We start from the raw sequence: 19382 nt of genomic DNA on the forward strand, positions 1-19382 counted from the left end.
TAGGAAAACTTTTTTACCTTTATTTTAGGATAAAGATCAGAGAAGCCTTGATATTGATACAGCTAAGTCTATGTTAGCTCTTCTCCTTGGGAGGACATGGCCACTGTTTTCAGTATTTTACCAGTACCTGGAGGTATGTATGTGTTTTTATTTTTAAAATAATATTTTAAAACTTAAGCTGATTGAAAATATACCTTTAATTGAAGAAAAACAAGTAGATTTTTTAATACTGTGCTTTTTAAAAATTCTGCTTAAGTGTTTGAAAATTTGTTAAAATGTGTACATATCCACTGTCATTTTTAGACATGAGTTCATGTTCATTAACATATTCTGTACGTAAGTTATTTTTATTCCCTGCCTTGCAACCCAACCCCCCCCCAAAAAAAAGATAAAAAAGAAACCTTCAAGAAATACATTTTAGCACAGACATCCTTCATGTAAAATTAGTTTCTTGGGATTTTTGCAGAAGAGAATTTATGCTAGTGCACAAATCTCAAGCTTTCTAAATCAGGTTTCTCTCTGTTATACAGGGTATTAGGCTGAAAAACTCAATATAAAAGAACCAATTTTAGTATTAAAACTTAGGCTCAATCTAAAGAATTAGAATAAACTTTTATGTCCACAAATATGAGGATGTACTTAAATATAGTGATTACTGAGAAATGTATGCTGTATTTATGAAGAAAGTATTCTTTTAGAAGGTTTATCATAGCACCTTCTGTATATGGTGGTTTGAAGAAGATACTGTCCTTTTTTTCATTGCTTTCTTTAGTTTCCTATCTGTTTTTGAGCTTCTTTCTATTTTATTTTGTTTATTTTATTTTATTTTATTTATTTCATTTCATTTTATTTTTTTGTATACTTCTCACCGTTTCTTTTTTTTTTTTCTCAAAGAACTATAACTGCTCTTTTTTTTTTTTTAATGGCTGTGTTGGGTCTTCGTTTCTGTGCGAGGGCTTTCTCTAGTTGCGGCAAGTGGGGGCCACTCTTCATCGCGGTGCGCGGACCTCTCATTATCGCGGCCTCTCTTGTTGCGGAGCACAGGCTCCAGACGCGCAGGCTCAGTAGTTGTGGCTCACGGGCCTAGTTGCTCCGCGGCATGTGGGATCTTCCCAGACCGGGGCTCGAACCCGTGTCCCCTGCATTGGCAGGCAGATTCTCAACCACTGCGCCACCAGGGAAGCCCCGTACTTCTCACCGTTTCTTGAATGCAGATGCTTTCGCTTCGAAAATAATTTCTCATAAAGATGGTTGTTTATCATAACAAGTTCCCCAGATTAGTTTTGTTTAAAACTTGTGATAAGAGACAGTGGTATAAGAAGGTCTTAAGTGAATGGGTTTTGTGCACACTTAAATCTTTAAGCCTAATAAAGTAGATTGGTTGATGGATGTTATCAATCTTCCTCATATTAGTAGTTTTGGGGCAATGATAAGTATAACTCTGTAAAAATATTCCCCTCTAAAAGGAGCTGAGAGAAGTAAATATTTTCAAATGCTTGTTATGTGGAGGGTGTTTGACCTACATTATCTTTTTAAATCTTTATAACACCATTTTGAATTATGTTTTATCTCCACTTAGCCAATGAATAACTTTCCCAAGGTCACTCAAGTAGCAGAAGTGAGATTTGAACCCAAGTCTATACCCTTTCAATTGCCTCCAAAGATGCCAACTTCAAAATGTGCTAAACAGTAAATCTTACGTAAAGAAATGATTTAATGAGAAGCAGTAGGAGGGAATTTACTGTGTGTAGGAAACATTGTATAGCTTGATCTCATTGGTGATTACACAAGCATATACACTGGTAAAACTTTATTGAGTTTTACCCTTACTATTAGTGCCCTTGACGCTCGTGTTATTCCTCAAGAATGAAAGAAGGGGACTTCCCTGGCAGTCTAGCGGATAAGATCCATGCTTCCACTGCAGGGGTTGGATCCCTAGTGGGGGAACTAAGATCCTGCATGCCATGCTCCCCCTCCCAAAAAAAATAAAGAATGAAAGAAAAATAAAGGGAAAATTAAATTTGATGAAGTTGACATCTAAATGACCCTGAGGATTCTCTTAGAAACACAAATAATTAAAAGAGGAATAAATGTTTTAGGAAAGACTAAATCACAAAAAAAAGGTTATAACTATTTATTGAAGTCAAGTCCTAATAAATAGTGCTTGTTCTGTAATCCAAAATTTATATCATTTCTACAGCAATCAAAGTATCGCGTTATGAACAAAGATCAGTGGTACAATGTGTTAGAATTCAGCAGAACAGTCCATGCCGATCTTAGTAACTATGATGAAGATGGTGCTTGTAAGTATAGTATAATGTTTTCCTATGAAAGTAAAATTCTTAAAACTATTAAACGAGAACGTGGATTTGTGTAGCATTACCATAAAGGATTTAAACTTCCTAACAATTTCTTATTTAATTGTGTGGGAAGTGTGGAGGAGGCAGGTGTAGAAGATAGAGAACTTAGATTGAGCAACATTATAAAATCTGTGCTGGTAAATGAAATATTTTCAGTTGGTAGCTAAATTTAGAATATAATTTCTGCAGATAGAAGCTAAAATTCTGCTTTATTCCTGCCTTTCCTGGCATTTTCCTATGAAAGAAAAGTACAGTCATGATTTTAAAAATAGGAAAGCAAAACCTCAGCTACAATAGCAGAAGCTTTAAAATTAATATCGTAATAGCCATTCACAATAAGGCAAATGATGTCAAAGTAACTTCCCTCAGAAATTATTGAGTAAACAGGAAATGAAATATTTACAATTTTTTAATCCTTCAAATTAAAATATCTGTCCATCCCCTTCAGTGGAAAATCCAGAATGCCATAAACTAGAACTTTGAAGTAATGATAAATTATTTAGATAAGCCAAACGAATTCTCACGATAAATTAAGTTTTTATTTCCCACCACCAGTTTGGTTACATATGTTGTTTTAATGTTGTGAAGGGTTACATAGAAAAGATGCATTTCTATAAAGGTAAACTGAAATGATGGACTTATTTTTGTGACACTGAAGAAACAAAATACTGAAGAAGGGATAACTTTATTTCTCTCTATATATATTGTGTCTTCCCCCTACAAAATGGTATAAAATTTAATATTTTTAGAAATAATACCTTACAGCAGTAAACTGGCAGCCCAAGGACTATGTCTGGCCTGCAAATATGTATTTTCATGTGCATTTGAGTCAACATTATAACTGAGACATTTTGTATAAAAATACAGCTTCTGGATTTGCTTGAAAAGTTAGGAAATCTGACAAAACTGTTCCTGTGTTCTTTTATAGGAATTAGGCTGGAACCAAGTAGTGGCTTATGTTGGACTTGTGTTCCGGTGTGCTGGTCCACAGTATGCCAACAACTAGGTTACTTTTCAGTTGCCATTTATTATTATGCTGGTCTGTTGTTTTACTTACAGTAGAGAAATATGTCTATCAAAAGCAAGAGAAAAAGTGAGACCACCAGAGGGTTGTGTGCTTTAAGAAGAATAGGGCAAGCATATTTCTTTGTGGCAATGAGTTTTCCTACATTTACAAAAAATAAACAGTGAGCTTATTTAAACTACCTATCTGACTTTTGTAAGTAAATGAATTTGAACCCCCTGTATTATAAAAATATCTTTTTACAATAGTTCTTAAGTCAGGTATTTGTTAGGTACTTGCTTTGTGTTCAGATTTATACTAGGTCCTATTACTGGAACAATATGTAAGTCTCTAATATGGCCACACCTTCAATAAACTTACAAACTTCTTGGTGAGGTAACAGAAATACTACGTTAAACACTTTTCAGATTGTTTAATAATTAAATGGCAGAAAGCTGTGGGCAGTTAGAAAAAGGGAGAGGTTAATATTGACTTAGTATTGGAGAGTTCATGAAACATATCTTGAGAAGGAGGTTTCTACAAATATCTATTGTGGAAAGTCCCTTATGCCAAAAAAAAAAAAAGGCTAAGAAAGCACTCATTAAGTAGAGTAGGGAGGCAGAAAGGAAACCACCTGGAGAAGGGAAGGGTCAGTTCCCTATCATCACCACAGAGTTTGTGGGGAGTTTGTTTTATAGTTGGAGAGATGTATTCCCTGAACTCTAATAAAATTGCTCCTTTTATTTCTAGGGCCTGTTCTTCTTGATGAATTTGTCGAGTGGCAGAAAGTTCATCAAACGTCATAGCAAGAACTATTGTGAAGAAAATGCAAACCTTTAGATCCTTACGTGTGTACAAGCTAATGAGACGAGGGAAAAAAAAAAAACCAAAGGGGTGCATTTTCACTCATATGAAAGACTTCTCATAGTACTTTTTTTTCCTTTTTTTTAAAGGAAGTTTTCTTGTTACATGTTATGGGCATTGAGCCACACCTCTTCCAAGACTGAATATTGAAGTTTTTGTTTTGAGTTATGTTTATAACATTTATTTCAGAACAATAAAGATTCAGATTTGTGACAAAGGCCTTAAAGTGAAGATGTCCCTTGAGTGTCAGAGTGGTATTTATTTTTGTAAATTTTAATTCTTGAATTTTAGAGGTCTGTCATACCAGGAATTTGTGGAATTTTAAAGATTTTAAACAATATTTGGCAATGTAGTCTGCTGATGGTATAGCTCATTATATTCATCTCTGCACATACTGGGAATTTGTGGAATTTTAAAGATTTTAAACAATATTTGGCAATGTAGTCTGCTGATGGTATAGCTCATTATATTCATCTCTGCACAATTAGAAAGAATATTTATTGGCCTTGACTTCTGGGGTAATGATTTTCTGATGCAGCTAATAAAATACATTTCTGGATATTGGAAGTGCTCCAGCTTTCAGCTGTGGTTTTCTGTGAAAGCTGCCAACGTATTGTGCACATACTTTATCTGCACAGTTTAGAATTGGAAAGATTATGTCTAGTTATTTTTTTTTTAACCATTAAATAGTATTGTCAATAAGCATAAATCAGCATTGCATATATATTCTTAATGTGAATTTTAAGTTTTCTGTATTCTTATCAGTTTAAAAATTTCATTTATATTTGAAAGAGCAAGGTTCATATATTAATGGTTTCAAAATCAGACAGCCTTATGAGAGAAATTAAGACTAGTATTGAAGCTGTATCATCATCATTATTGTTGTTGTTAGTGGCATATATATATGATCTTTTTTAACTGTCATTTTGTGATTTGGGGAGTTTTGTTGAGGACACCCCTCCCCCATCTTTTTTTTGGTCATAAGGGAACCTTAGCTCTGATGTTGTGGATTTAGTTAAAATATATATTGGAAAAAATATATAATAGAATAAGGACTCATGGGAGAACTCTGGGTGTAATTGTGCCCAACTCAAGGTTGCCATTTACATTGGTACAATTACATTGCTAATTATCATATTTCTGACTTGGCAATAAAGTATCTTGAGGACAGGACAGCCTTTTTTCTAATTCACACGAAAGGCATCTTTTGGACTAGCAGCAGGGCTGTTTGTACATTCCTTTTCAAACCATACAATATTCCAGTGATATGAAAACCTTGTTCACATTTACAGTCAGGTCACAACCTCCGTAACATTCCTAGTTTCATTGTATGAGTGGAGAAAAGTAAATAGGTTACTTTTCCATAATAAGGACATTTCTATTGGGATTTAAGGTAAAGGTTGATTTTTTTTTTTAAAGGTTGATTTTTGATGGTGAATTTATTTAATGAGTGATTACAGAAGTGATTATTTATGGGAGAATAGCATTTTAAAGATTTTTATTTTTATTTTATTTTATTTTGCTTTTTGGTTAATGGGCTGGGAGAAAATGATTGCTGTTTTACTTCTTAATGAAATCACTTTGTACAACTTTGTAAAACACTGATATAATATGGAAAACAATTTTCCCCTTAAATGTCTGATAGATAAGGTTAATTTTCCTGGAATACTCATGCTAAGTATTAGAATCACTGAATTATTGGAACTGAGCATACAGTGTTATGACATTATGAATGATGTTTTAATATTAAATTTGTTATAAGTACAGTGGATCCTTGAACAACATGGGTTTGAACTGTGTGGGTATGCTTATAGGCAGATTTTTAAAAATAAGTATGCAGTCAACCCTCTGTATCCATGGATTCTGCATCCATGGATGCAGAACCTGTGGATGTGGAGGGCCAACTATGGGACTTGAGCATCTGCAGATTTTGGTAAACTTGGGGGCTCCTGGAAGCAGTCCCCTTCAGATACTGAGGGACGACTGTAAAGCATTTAGATTTTTAGACATGAGTCTTTATAATTTGACTCTTCAAGGAACAACTTCTGAACTTGAAGAATATTGCCCATTTTTATTTAATTCCAAAACATATAATTTAAATGAAATTTTACAAGTTGTCAATTTATGGCCTGAACAAAATTTATTGTCTTTTGTCATCTTCAATATTAAAGTGAAATAAGGAACACTCAAAACTTATAGATGACCTTTAAATAAATAAAATATATGAAACTATTTACTTTGCTTACTTATCCAAAGATACCTTTTAGACTTTGAACCTGAAAATTTAAATGAAACTTACTTCTTCCTTAAGTCAACAGCCCACTTATACCCAGGTCATGCTTGCTTTACTCTCTTGCTCTTCCTAGACTCTTAACTTCTTAGAGTCATAACATTCATTTATTTTGGAAGCAAACTCACTCTGCCTCATTCATCTCAGAATGTGGGCTTGTCCTTTCTTGTCTTTTCTTTTTTAATCTATATTTGAACATCATTTAATTTATTGGGAAACTACTGATCAAGAGGTTAAGTGGTATAAGCAAAGAAGATAGTATTAAGGAGTCTGCAGTATGAAAAAGAAATCTTCTCTAACTGTTGGAGCTCTTCTTTTAGCTAGTTAGCTTTAAGTGCCTTCCCAGAACTCCTGTTGTAAAATTTTCAGTATTACTTCCTTTATGTGGTATGAAATACTCAGTGGTGCTTTATAATTGGAAATGACTTACTTCTTACAGAATAGCATACAGATGTTATACTACTGGAAAAAAGTAGAGCCAGGTGTTGATTCTCAACTGTGAGAGGAAGGAGAGTTTGTCCCCCAAACCCTCGGAGCCAATAATTTTTAACAAGGAATGGTATCTTTAGGAAATAGCCTAGGGATTCAGATAACTTACTTGAATAGGAGATAAAAAATGGTGTATCGTGTGCTGATCTGACTCTTGCAATGTTTGTCATTTATTGTCTAATGGTTTCTTGTTTTTCGAATGCTTCCAGTAAAATTCTTGACATAATCCATTTTTGACAGTAATAGTATTTTTATGTATAATGTATAGGTTTTGTTGATTTGAGTATTACTTTGTTTGAAGTACTCTAGATTAGTGTTTCTTAAATGGGAATATGAGGGCCTTCTATGGGAATGTTAGATTGACCCTCAAGAGTACTTCTCTTAAATACAAATGCCTTTTCATCTGTTGAGCCAAAAATTTATCTTTAACAATATTAATGCTGTCACTGTGTGAGGAGGTGAAGAAGAGAGTAGAATTTTAAGATAGAGTTTTTAAAGCATAGAAGTTAATGTAGAGTATTAACAATGAAACATTTTACTTTAAAAAAATTTTTATTTATTTATTTGTTTGTTTTTATTTTTGGCTGTGTTGGGTCTTTGTTGCTGCACGCGGGCTTTCTCTAGTGGTGAGCGGGGGCTACTCTTCGTTGCGGTGCGTGGGCTTCTCATTGCGGTGGCTTCTCGTTGCAGAGCACGGGCTCTAGGCATGCAGGCTTCAGTAGTTGTGGTGCGCAGGCTCAGTAGTTGTGGCGCACGGACTTAGTTCCTTCGCGGCATGTGGGATCTTCCCGGGCCAGGGCTCAAACCTGCATTGGCAGGCAGAATATTAACCACTGTGCAACCAGGGAAGCCCTGAAACATTTTACTTTGAACTATTTCTTCATCAAAACATGTCCCTTCTCCTTAAATGCTTATGTGAAGTTATAAAAGCATTTATTGAAATACATTATGTACTCAGCTTGAGAAGCCAGTAAGAATACTGTTTTTTTTTTTTAACTGCTTTCTTGAAGTGTATTTAAAACTGTTGTGATAATTCATAATCTGATAAAGTTTTGTTCGGGCTTTCAAGGCTCCTATAACCTAAAGTTTTGTAGCACGTCTCTCATGTGCTTACCAAATATCTAAAGTATCAAATAAATTGGGGACATTTTAATACATAATTTAAATGCATTTCTATATTAAACAAAGAGAAAAGGCAAAATAATCTCTTAATCATACGTCTAAAGAATTCTTAAAGAGGAATTCTCTCTTCTTGAGGTGTATTACTTCTTGACTGATACTGGCAATCATTACATCAAGAAGGCCTTTCAAAGAAGGCTTTATTTACTCTTCAGGAGAAAAGAGAAGTAACAGCAAAATATCTTTGATATCCCGAGGAAAGGCCAGTCTGGATTATTAAATATTTTGGATCATAATTTTTTTTTTTATAAATTTATTTTTTATTTATTTATTTTTGGCTGAATTGGGTCTTCTTTGCTGCGCTGGCTTTCTGTAGTTGCGGCGAGCGGGGGCTACTCTTCCTTGCGGTGCATGGGCTTCTCATTGTGGTGGCTTCTCGTTGCGGAGCATAGGCTCTAGGTGCGTGGGCTCAGTAGTTGTGGCTCCTGGGCTCTAGAGTGCAGGCTCAACAGTTGTGGCATACGGGCTTAGTTGCTCCGCGGCATGTGGGATCTTTCCGGACCAGGGCTTGAACCTGTGTGCCCTGCATTGGCAGGCAGATTCTTAACCACTGCGCCACCAGGGAAGTCCCTAGATCATATAATTTTTTAATGAATGTAGTTTTATTACTTTCATAAATATCTGTTAACAACCAGACAAACAAATTGCTTAAGACTTGGTCTTTTTTATTGACAGACATTGTTACCGATAGGTAGTACTGCCGAAGCCCAAAAAAGCAGTCTAACTTTTATGGTCAAATTTATATAGATTATGTAAAGATAAATTCCTGCCCCAAGCCTCAGGTGAATTATCTCTAATTCACTATTTAATTGTAGAGACTCTTCTTATGAACTTTTACTTCACTGGATCAAATCTTCAGATCTTTTAAAGCACAATTTATTTACCTTTTCTCAAATATCAGTCTTAATAAAACATCATAAATTTGCTGTATCCACTTTATAATCTTTTATATCCTATACAGATTGTGCTTCCTTTGCTCCTTTCCTAGACCAGTTGTTATTGGTTTGATCATTTTCTTTTTATTTTGTGTGCTTTGTCTGTAATTTATTAAACCTTTTATAATATGGCTCAATTTTGCATGGGTTCTGGTTTATGATGTGTTAAGTATTATTTAAAATACATCCAGTAAAAAGGTTAGACTTTAACATAGTATGGATTCTTATCTTACAATGCCAATTTTATTGGAGCTTTGTTTTATTTATTTTATGGATCTATGGCCCATAAATATAAGAGTTATATTAAAATTTTCTCAGTTTTTCCTCAAGTTATATCATTTTGAAGAAATTTTATCCTTTGCAATTTTGGTTTTCTCAGCTCTAAAGTAATAATGAAAATTGTACCACACATGATATATTGTTTTACATATAAACTAAAATTGTGGATATTATGAAATATTCAAATACAGTACTTAAAATTATCTTTAAAGCTAACAAAAATAAGCAAAATAGGTATGTATAAAACCAGCTTTACCCCAGACTCAATGGTGTGTGTGTGTGTAATAAACTGAGTGTTACTGGGTATTACCCATAATTTATTTTTCCATGTAGAAAATAGCTTGTGGGTAAAAGTCCTTCACGTATTTTGGTGAAAAGAAAATGTGCTTCCATATGATTGCTACCAGTTGCATTTGAACCATGAAAGATGAAAGGCTAAATTATTTAAACAACTTGTCACTAGAGACAGAGTTATTAAGTTATCAAACTTAGCAAAATTATTTTTTGTGAGTATTGAATTAAGTGCAATTAGTTTACCTTTAGTACTTTCCCCGTATTCTATTATGCAAATCGAATGACTTATAGCAAGTTTATACACAGTTATTTTTAATCTACAAATGTAGAAACCTTACCTGTTTTTGGATTTATATCATTCCTTGAAACTACTTTAAATATTGAGAGAGTTTTTAGAAGTAATATCAAAGACCTGAGTTGGTTTCCTCTTTGCCACATCCTTGTTATGTCACTTTTAAAGTCACTTGACTTCTGTCATCTTCAGTTTTATTGTCTGTAAAATAGCGATAATAGTACTTACCAGTATTGTTGTGAAATTCAAACAGGGCCCTATCCACAGCACTAAGTAAATGTTGAATGAATACACCTTGGTATTTAAATGAAAAGCAGTTAGTCAGAATAGTTCTTTTTTTTCTAACAAATTTTTCCATCCTGTATAAACTGGAATAGCTGAGATTTTCTGTTTTATTCTACCACTTATTATATCTGACTTATTCATATTCCTCTTGGACTAAATGTTTCAATAAATCCCAAGCATCTAGTATGTTCTGAGATGTGTTCTAGGCATAGAATAGACAACTATTTCTGACCCTTATGGGATTTTCATTTTAATTGATAAAATATGTTAAAAATTGATAAAATATCGTATGGTGGCATGCTATTAAGGGAAAAGTCGAGGAAGGGGTCTGGGGAGTGTGTGAGTATAGGGTTGCCATTTTAAATGGAGTATACACTGATAAAGTGATATTGAGCAGAAATCTCAAGAAGTAAACGGTTAAGCCATATGGATAATCAGGAGAAGAGCATTCTAGGCAGAAGGACTTTCTGTTCTTCAGTAGTCAGCTCAGGACTACTGTTCTGAGCTGGTAGTCTGCTTGGTGTTTTTAAGAAGTGGCAAGGAAATCATTGAGACGATAATGAGGAAGACGAGAGTATTAGCCAGGATTAGAAAATGAGGTTAGAGAGAGTGGGAGTAATGATTGTGCCTGATTGTAGTTAATCATGTAGGGCATTGTAGGCCTTTTCAAAGACTTAGACTTTCATTGAGTGAAGGGGGAAGCAATTAGGGTTCTGATCAAAGCGAGGATGGAAGTCTGTAGAATTAGATAGGAGGGTAATACAGTAATCCAGATGAGAAATGGTGTAGTTTGAATGAGACCGAGGGCAATGGAAATAATAAGTGTCAGATTCTGAAAATATTTTGATAATAGAGCTGGTAGAGTATGCTGATGGATTCGATGTGGGGTATGAGAAAGAAGAATCAAGAATGACTCCAAGATTTTTAGCTTGAAGAACTATGAATGAAGCAGCCATTTACCAAGATGAGGAAGACTCAGGAGCAGGTTTGAGGATGGAAAATCGCGAATTTAGTTTTGGATATGTTATGTTAGTTAGGCCTATTAGATGTCCCAAGGGAAATGTAGAGTATGCAGTTGGATATTTGAGTTTGAAGTTAAAGGGAGGTCTGAGCTGGATGTGTACTATATATATATATATATATATATATATATATATATATATGTATGTATATCATATGACATCATTGGTGTATAGCCTTATTTTAAGTCAGGGCATGGATGAGATCACTTAGTAAGTATAGCCAGAGAATAGGCCTGAATTGAAGATATGTGATTAGTGAAATTTGGGGCCAACTTTTGTGATTTTTCAATGAGAAATGTGATGTTAACATTTTCTGCTACACACAAAATCATTACTTTCCACAACGTTATGGAAGCTCTGAGATTTAAGAAACAAGATTGATAATATATAAGCATATGACAAATTTAAAAGGGGGAATGCCGTTTTATTCTTGTAATGAGGCTTTTTGTTTTGGGATAATAATACAGTTTTGCATTTTAATATATCTGAAATGCTAGTTCTTTTTTTTCTGGTAGTTGGAAATTGCTATTCTGATTCAATTTGTGAGTTTTAGCACTAGAGGGCAGGCTTGCCTCTAGACTGTGAAGAGCTGTGAATGGATTAATTTAGCCAAATGTATTACTGTACCTATATTCAATCCCAATTAATGAATGGATTTCTTTCTCAAGCGACAAGTATACTATCTACTATATTTTTTCAGTTGCTGGGAAAGCATAAAATTAGGCTAGTGGTTGATTTTAGTATATCTAGGATCGACAGTTGATATTTGCATATGAAGTCCAAGGAAACACAAGCGTAGCTTACTACAGTTATGTTAAGATCTTATATAGAGGGTCCACACATATATGAGCATAAGAGAATTTGAAGCCAGTCAGAAGAAATATTGGTCATGAAAACATTCAGGAAATGTACTGAGCTGTTAACTTTGTGCTATCACACTCTTTATCTTTTGTGATAAAGAGTTGGGGCTACAAAAATAAGTAAAATATAGTCCCTGCCTAAATAAGCTTTGGTGTACCATCTTATAGCACTTAATAGCTTGTGCTGTATCTATTTAAATGTCTTTTTCCTTCAATAATAGAAATCATGACTCATTTATTTTTGATACTTCCAAGTGCCCATGGCCGTGCTTGGTACTTAGGTTAGTTCATAGCGTATGGATAAATTAATGAAAAAAGACAGGAAAAAAAAAAAAAAAGAACAGAGTCAAGGCCTTTGCAAAAATCTATTTTCTTTTCATACATTTTCCCTTGCAGGAAAGCCCTCCTATTAACAAATACAAAAAGGTTATGGAGATGATTCCAACTCTCCATCTTTGCTCCCACTCCTCTTGCTGATAGTCTTCATCTCCACCCACGATCAAGAGCAGTGAGTAGAAATACCTATGGCATTCATTGAGAATGGAGGTCTAGCCTTTTGATGGTCACTGACGTGGAGAAGAAGGATAAATGTGGAAATGGACGACTCCTATCTGGCCCTTGTCAGTTCGAGAAGTTTGAGGTGAAACCGAGCTTTCTGGGATGAGGACACTCTTCTCCTTTTCCCACTGTTCATCCAGAAAGTTTGCCCACACATAATCCTTCTGCTCCCCAGTCTTTTTAGGGTCCCTACTTCTACATGCTAGTTCCTCAGTTTTCTTACCTGTAACATGAGAATAATAGTCCTTACCTCAAAAGATTGTTTTGAGGATGAAATGAAATAATGCATGCAGTAAGTATGAGCTACACTGGTGTCTGGAAAACAGATCAGTTGGACTTGGTAGGATGGATTTGTGTTCATTAAGTGTTAGTTATTATATAATAGAATTAAATAAATGGCAAAATAAAGTTGATCCACTAAATCAGTTACATTTAGAAATGCAAACCTTTTGACAAATTAGTCTCTAATATTAGTCAGTGATACGAACTGATTTATTTGCTCCATTAATGTGGGGCATTATAGTGAAATGGTCATTCCAAGGGATGTTAACTGTGACTAAATGAGATGATCAATTTAGAGTGCACTTGGCACCAAGTAGTAGACACTCAGCAACATTAGCTGCTGTAGCTGTCTATAAAAGTGGACCAATTTGACCTCATAGTAAAGACTCTTTTTTTTTTTTTAAGACAAATAATTAAAAATTATAAAGCTAAAATACTATGTATTATTACCATTATTTGATTCTCTTAAACCATTGTTTCATTAATTTAAGTAGCAGGATTCTTTTCCAAAAGAAGTTGTACTTAGAAGCACAGTATTTAAAACAGAGCAAACTGACATGCTCTGGTTGAAATAGGAAGCTCTGAGTCTTTCCCTCTCACCACCCCCACTGCCACTATCACTTCTGAGAAACCTCAGAGGAACCCCTAGCTCTGACTAGCGGGTTTTGAAACCCACTGCTTCCACATTTGCACTTTGGCCTGTCAAATGTGAATAAAGTAATAGAATGAGAAAGCTCAGACTCTGTTTAGAAATTTCCATTTAATTCTCTGCATAAAACCCAAAATGTGGCTGATGTTGTTTTCATGTGGAATGAGATATATTTCAGTATCATTGGAAATGTTTATACTAGTACTATAAAGTTTATGATAATTCTTAGGTTCATTATCTAGAGTTGGTCTAAAAAGAAGTGTTACATGAGAACTGCCAAGAGAGATTTGGAATAGATATAAGAATGAATGAATGAATGTCTAGCTGAGGTCCCTTTTTACATGTAAAAAAGAGTGTAGTTATCCTTGAGTATTATAATCTTTAAAGGAGAAACAGCTCTGTGAACAGGGATGGTGTTCATAAGTGTTCCTTTCTCTGTGTCCACAACATAATAAGGGTTTAAATAGATGTTTATTGAATGAATGAAAACATTTACATGTCTGTCTTCTTTCAAGTAACTACAAGTAACTACAAGTTACTTGAAAGATGGGCCATGTCTTATCTTTTTGTTCCCAGTGGTAGCACAGCCAGTAAATTAGAGTTTCCTTACTGAATTAATAAATGAATGAATAAATGTACACGTGTACATAAAAAATTTACATATCTACATTCCCATTAGACTAAGGTTCTTGAGGGAAGAAACCAAGTCTTCAGCTCTTAGCATAGTGCCTCACTCATAGTAGGTTGTCAAAATGTTTGTAGAACTGAATAGAATTTAAGTATGAATAGCACCAGAGTAGGTCCACATAAACTGACACAGTGCCTTCTAAATAGATACTAAAATTATTTCATAATTGAAGACAGAGATCCCACTAAGCATTTTCTGAGTTAGGACCAGTTGAATAATATGAGCAACAAGCTATAGGAGTTCAGAGGAGGGAGAATTTTTTGAACTGAAATGGTCAAGACAGCTTCTCAGAGTCAGTGAGACTTGACGAAGGTGGGTGGTACTTTGGTGTTTTAAGTACATGAATTAGACAGCTGGAGAGGAAAGAGTCTGGGAACAGGGAGACTGGTAAGGAAGGCACAGTGTGGAAAGAGCCCTGGGCTTAGAGAGCAAAGATCTGTATTCTGAATTTCTGTTTTGCTGCTTACTGGCTGTTGGGCCTTGAGATTACTGTAGTTTCCTATTCCTCTTCTGTGAAGTAGAGGTAAGGCTGTTGTTCATATTGATTTTGTACTTCAAAGTGTTTGTAAAATGCCAAGTAAAACATAATGCTGTGCTTTGAATGCAATGGGTTCCAAGTAAACTTTTGTTGAATGACAAAGAAAAATACGATATTGATTAATGAAAAGAATGGAAGCCCTGGAATGTCAGCTCCTGCAATCTTCCAGTAAACCTATTGCCTCTTACGGGAAGAAAAGTAAATATGTGAAGCCACCAAATCTCATGATCAGAAGAAACATTTGTGGATCAGTTGGAAACTCCAATGAGACGCTGAAGTTATGTCAGAGGTGAATAAGTCATGCGCTCTTCATGCTGACATTATTTCTAAGATTGCTGACTTATTGAAGGAAGCAAACCACAAGATAAACCATGAAGAACAGCTTTTTGAAAAAAAGCTTCCTGAAGGATGAATGCTTCATTTGCTTTAACTGCTTGCATCTTTACTTACTAATGAGTCATTTTTCCCCCTTAATTGTTAATTTGTTTTAAATTGGTCATAAGATGGTTACATTGAGTAGTCTGGTGTTACACAATAATTGAAAAAAGTTGACAGGCCACCAGCTGAATAAGGGAAAATATGATTCTTTTTGAGCTGAAAATGTATGAATTGGTAATAGTCTTTATGATGTAACATTGGATTTATTGGAACTTTTCTCTTACGGTCAAAAGTCACAGCACCTTTCTTTGCCTCTGAAATACCCCGTATCTCTTCTGCCTCCTATAGTCATTGAGGGTTCCACCCCTTATTCAGGGTCTGATTATTTTTTAAGAAACATCCTTTCCTTCCTGCTTATCTTTGAACCACTATCATTTTGTATATACTTTTATCAGAGTGTTGATAACACTGTATTATAAAGTATAATTTACGTATTCGTTTTCTTAACTAAACTGTGATCTGGAGAGCAGGGATTGTGTATTTTTGCCTTTTATTTTTCCACTGTTCACAATTAGCCACAGTATAGGGAAAGCACTCAGTAAATGGAACAAATGAATACATGAAGATGAACAGATAAATAAATGATTTTGCTTATGTAAAGTGTCTACCTTTTGTCTGTTTTTTTCACTGTATGGCAGAAATTCCAGTACAGCCCTATGTTTAATGTTGACCTACTATTAAAGTTACTAAACAAATGTAAATCAAAACAAGAAATGCATATTAAAACAATTATGACATTTTTGCCTCCAAAATTGGCACAGATTTTTAAATTGATAATACTCATTGTAGGTAAGGGTACAGGGAAACAGGAATTTTTATATTTTGCTGAAGGAAATATAAATTGGCAGATCCTTTCTGGAAGGCATTTAGGCAAATATGTTCAAAAGCCTTAATAATGTTCATATTCTCTCACTTAGCAATTCTATGCCTAGGAATTTATCCTACACGATAAATTAAAAATTTGTAGAACGTTTTAATCATATCATATTTTACAGATAGAGAAAAAAGGAAATAACCTAAATGCTTAACAATAGTAAATTGGTTATATAAATTATAATATATTCATACAATGGAGTACACCATCTTGAAAAATGCATGCTGTATTATCAAAGGGGGGAAAACAGGTTTAAAGCAGTGTGTACAATTGGTTACTCCAGTGTATGTGTAAATGTACAGAGAAAAGACAAAGGTTTTATACCAAAATCAGAAAAAATGGTAGCTTCTTGTTGATAGAATCACCAGGAGTTTTAATTTTTACTTCATTCTCTGTATTTTCTGTATTAAATATGTTCAATGAGTATGTATTACTTTGGTAATTTAAAAAAGTAAATAAAGGTTGTATAAAGAAGCATACTTTCTCCTTTGCTGATTTTACCCATTCTCCCAATGAAGGAAGAGAGACTAACCTTGAAACAGGAATTTTCACCAGGACCCACTGTGGTAGATCATTTTCTCTACCTGTTCTGCCCCTGTTGCCCATGGTATTCCTAGGTTATGATTGGGGCCAATGCAGAAGTAACATTGTTTGATTGATTCATTCAGGAAATATTTGCTGATATTCCTACTGGACCTTGGAACTTGGGATATAAGGGCAAGAATCATATTCTTGAAAACTAGTTGTATTTTGAAATTAATTTTTTAACTAGGAATTTAATAAAGAGTATCTAGTCCATCCCTCTCTCTTTGGAGACAGAAATGGATCCCAAAGAAATTTGCCCAAGATTGAATGGATACTAAATGACACATCTAAACTTGAATTAAAAAACTCTCCTTCTACTCCAGTGCTCTTTCTGGTCACTTGGGCCTCTCATTTTGTAAAACTCTAATCTGTATAAATATAGATTCTCAAAATAAAAAGAAATCTTGTACTTGATGCTTATATATCTTCTACAATATCTTTAATTAGTAGCCTTAACTTGCTTTGCTTTTTCTCATAGAATTTGTAGTTAACAAATGCTTCATATCTATGAATATTCTGTATTAGTCAATGTTAAGCTATTGCTCAAATTGTACTTTTATTTTTAACCTCATAAATAAAATTGGATAAAGCCAATTAAAACCTTTGCCCCATCTACATAAATTTGTTGCTCCTTACTCTTGGGGAGGGGCCATTCAGATGTTCAGTAATCCATCTACCTGATATGTTTATATTATGCACAAAGATTATTATATAGATTTTGTCAACTGGTGAAATACAGATACCATATACTTACAGGACAGCACTACGCTACTTGCAATTTACCAAATCTAGTATTCCTTCACATGCTACTCTCACCATCTTGAAAGGTGTCCGCTGGCTAACTCTCACTCATCCTTTGAAACCCCTAATCCCAGCGTAAATATTGCTTCTACTGGGAAGGCATTGCTAACCTGCACCTACTCCCCAACATCCTCTCTTACCTTCTATATATAGCATTGGTCATGTTACGTTGCATTATCTTGAGCTCCTTAAAACCAAATATGTGGTCTTTCATCTTCCTAGTATATTTAGTTCAGTGTGAGACCCATAGCAGGTAGTCAAACAAGTATTTCCTTGTTGATAAGATGAAGAAATGAATGATGGAATAAAGAAATATATTTCCTTACCATGTTAAAGAGTAAAGAAAATTTAGTTTGAGATGAATTGTTTTCCATGTGGTTCCTTGTGATCATCTCTTCCTTATTATTATTCTTTAACCTGGTGTATATTTCTCCTGTGTTGAAATAAAGACCTCAGAGGGCTGTAGATGGGAGAAGCCACCTTCTTTATTTTTGAAAACTCAGGAAAAATGTGTGTCCATCCCAAATTCTCTAGCAGCTGGGCCTCTTGTTCCCCATCTTTTCCTTAACATCACAGACTGTGCTTTGGTTATCACATCTGTGTATTTGCTGAGAATTCTGGGTCCAGATATTTGGATTCAATTCAGAACAGCAATGTGATATGATGGGATAACCATCACACAGGGAACTGAGGAGGTGATTCTAGTCCAGATGGAACCACTGATTTGCTAGGTGACCTTAAACTACCCATTTATTTTCCAAGGCTTCAGTTTCTCATCTGTAAAGTGAAAGCACTGGATTCTATAATCAAGCTCCCTTTGAGACAGGCTGGGCCCGGGGACCTGGGACCCTTTGCTGCAGTGCTTGCACCTGGGCAAATGTCTCCTCGAGCAACAAAATACAAAGAAACTGTAAGAGACTAAAAATAACTGCATGCATGTGCAGTTGGGGCAAATTATGGACAATAAGATACAAAAATACCAAAAAAATAAAACCCAACTGGAGGCACTGGTGGGGGACCTCAGACACCTAAGGGCACGGGAGGAATCCATGTGTGACCAGGTAGGACATGGGAGGGAAGGCGAGGGGGAAGAAAAGTTGAGGTGGGATGGGACTGGCGCCCCTGAGGGGAGCTGGGAGAGGGGAGAGGTTCCCACGCTCGGAGGGGTCCACTCACAGTGAGGGGATCAGCAAGGATGGAGAAGGACCTTTGGGGGATTGGGGGATCAGAGGGGAACTTGGCCAGCATCTCCCCTGCCTGTTCAGGCCCCCACAAGCCTGCTGGGGTCCTGGGCCTGAACACCAAACCACCCCCGCTGGGGTCCCTCTGATTGCGTAGGACCCCAGGCCTGAGCCCTGCCCCTGTCCCCCCCCCTCCGCCAAGGCGTATTCCTGTGGCATGGGGGCCGGGCCTAAGCCCCGCCCTCCCAGGGCGCCCTCCAGCCATGAAGGTCCTGGTGGACCTGAGTACTGCCCCCCACAAGACCTCCATGGACCTCACATGTCCTGGCCCTGAGCCCCACCTCCACCAAAGCCTCCTCTGGCCACAAGGGTCCTGGCAGTCCAAGTGCCACCCCTGACAGGGCCTCCTTTGGCTGTGCGGGTCCAGCTGGACCGAGTGCTGCCCCCCTCCAAGGCCTTCTCTGGCTGCGCCAGCCCCTGTGGCTGCACCTGTGGAGGCCTGCACCCCAGCTGGCCTGCTTGGACATGTGTGCTCCAGGCCAGCTTCAGGAACAGACGCTGGTGAGAGGAAAACATGCAGAGATGAGGCTGACACAGTGGGTCCAGAGACCTACCTAGAGGTCTTGGAGGCCTACT

At 35.9% G+C, this 19382-nt stretch overlaps 1 protein-coding gene across 3 annotated transcripts in view; it reads left to right on the top strand.

Annotated features, from left to right (window-relative positions):
• The window catches only part of DCUN1D5 (defective in cullin neddylation 1 domain containing 5), a 37336-nt gene extending 21788 nt beyond the window's left edge, over window positions 1-15548 (top strand). For all 3 annotated transcript variants that reach the window (XM_082410078.1, XM_082410079.1, XM_082410080.1), the window contains 3 exons: window positions 29-133; window positions 2201-2303; window positions 4114-15548. In XM_082410078.1, coding sequence (XP_082266204.1) covers window positions 29-133; window positions 2201-2303; window positions 4114-4169 — 264 coding nt within the window. In that variant the 3' untranslated portion in view covers window positions 4170-15548. The remainder of the gene's footprint in view (window positions 1-28; window positions 134-2200; window positions 2304-4113) is intronic.
• Window positions 15549-19382: the final 3834 nt, after the last annotated feature.

This window comes from Balaenoptera physalus (genome assembly GCF_965194825.1).
Source record: "Balaenoptera physalus genome assembly, chromosome: 10".
Lineage (NCBI taxonomy): Eukaryota > Metazoa > Chordata > Mammalia > Artiodactyla > Balaenopteridae > Balaenoptera > Balaenoptera physalus.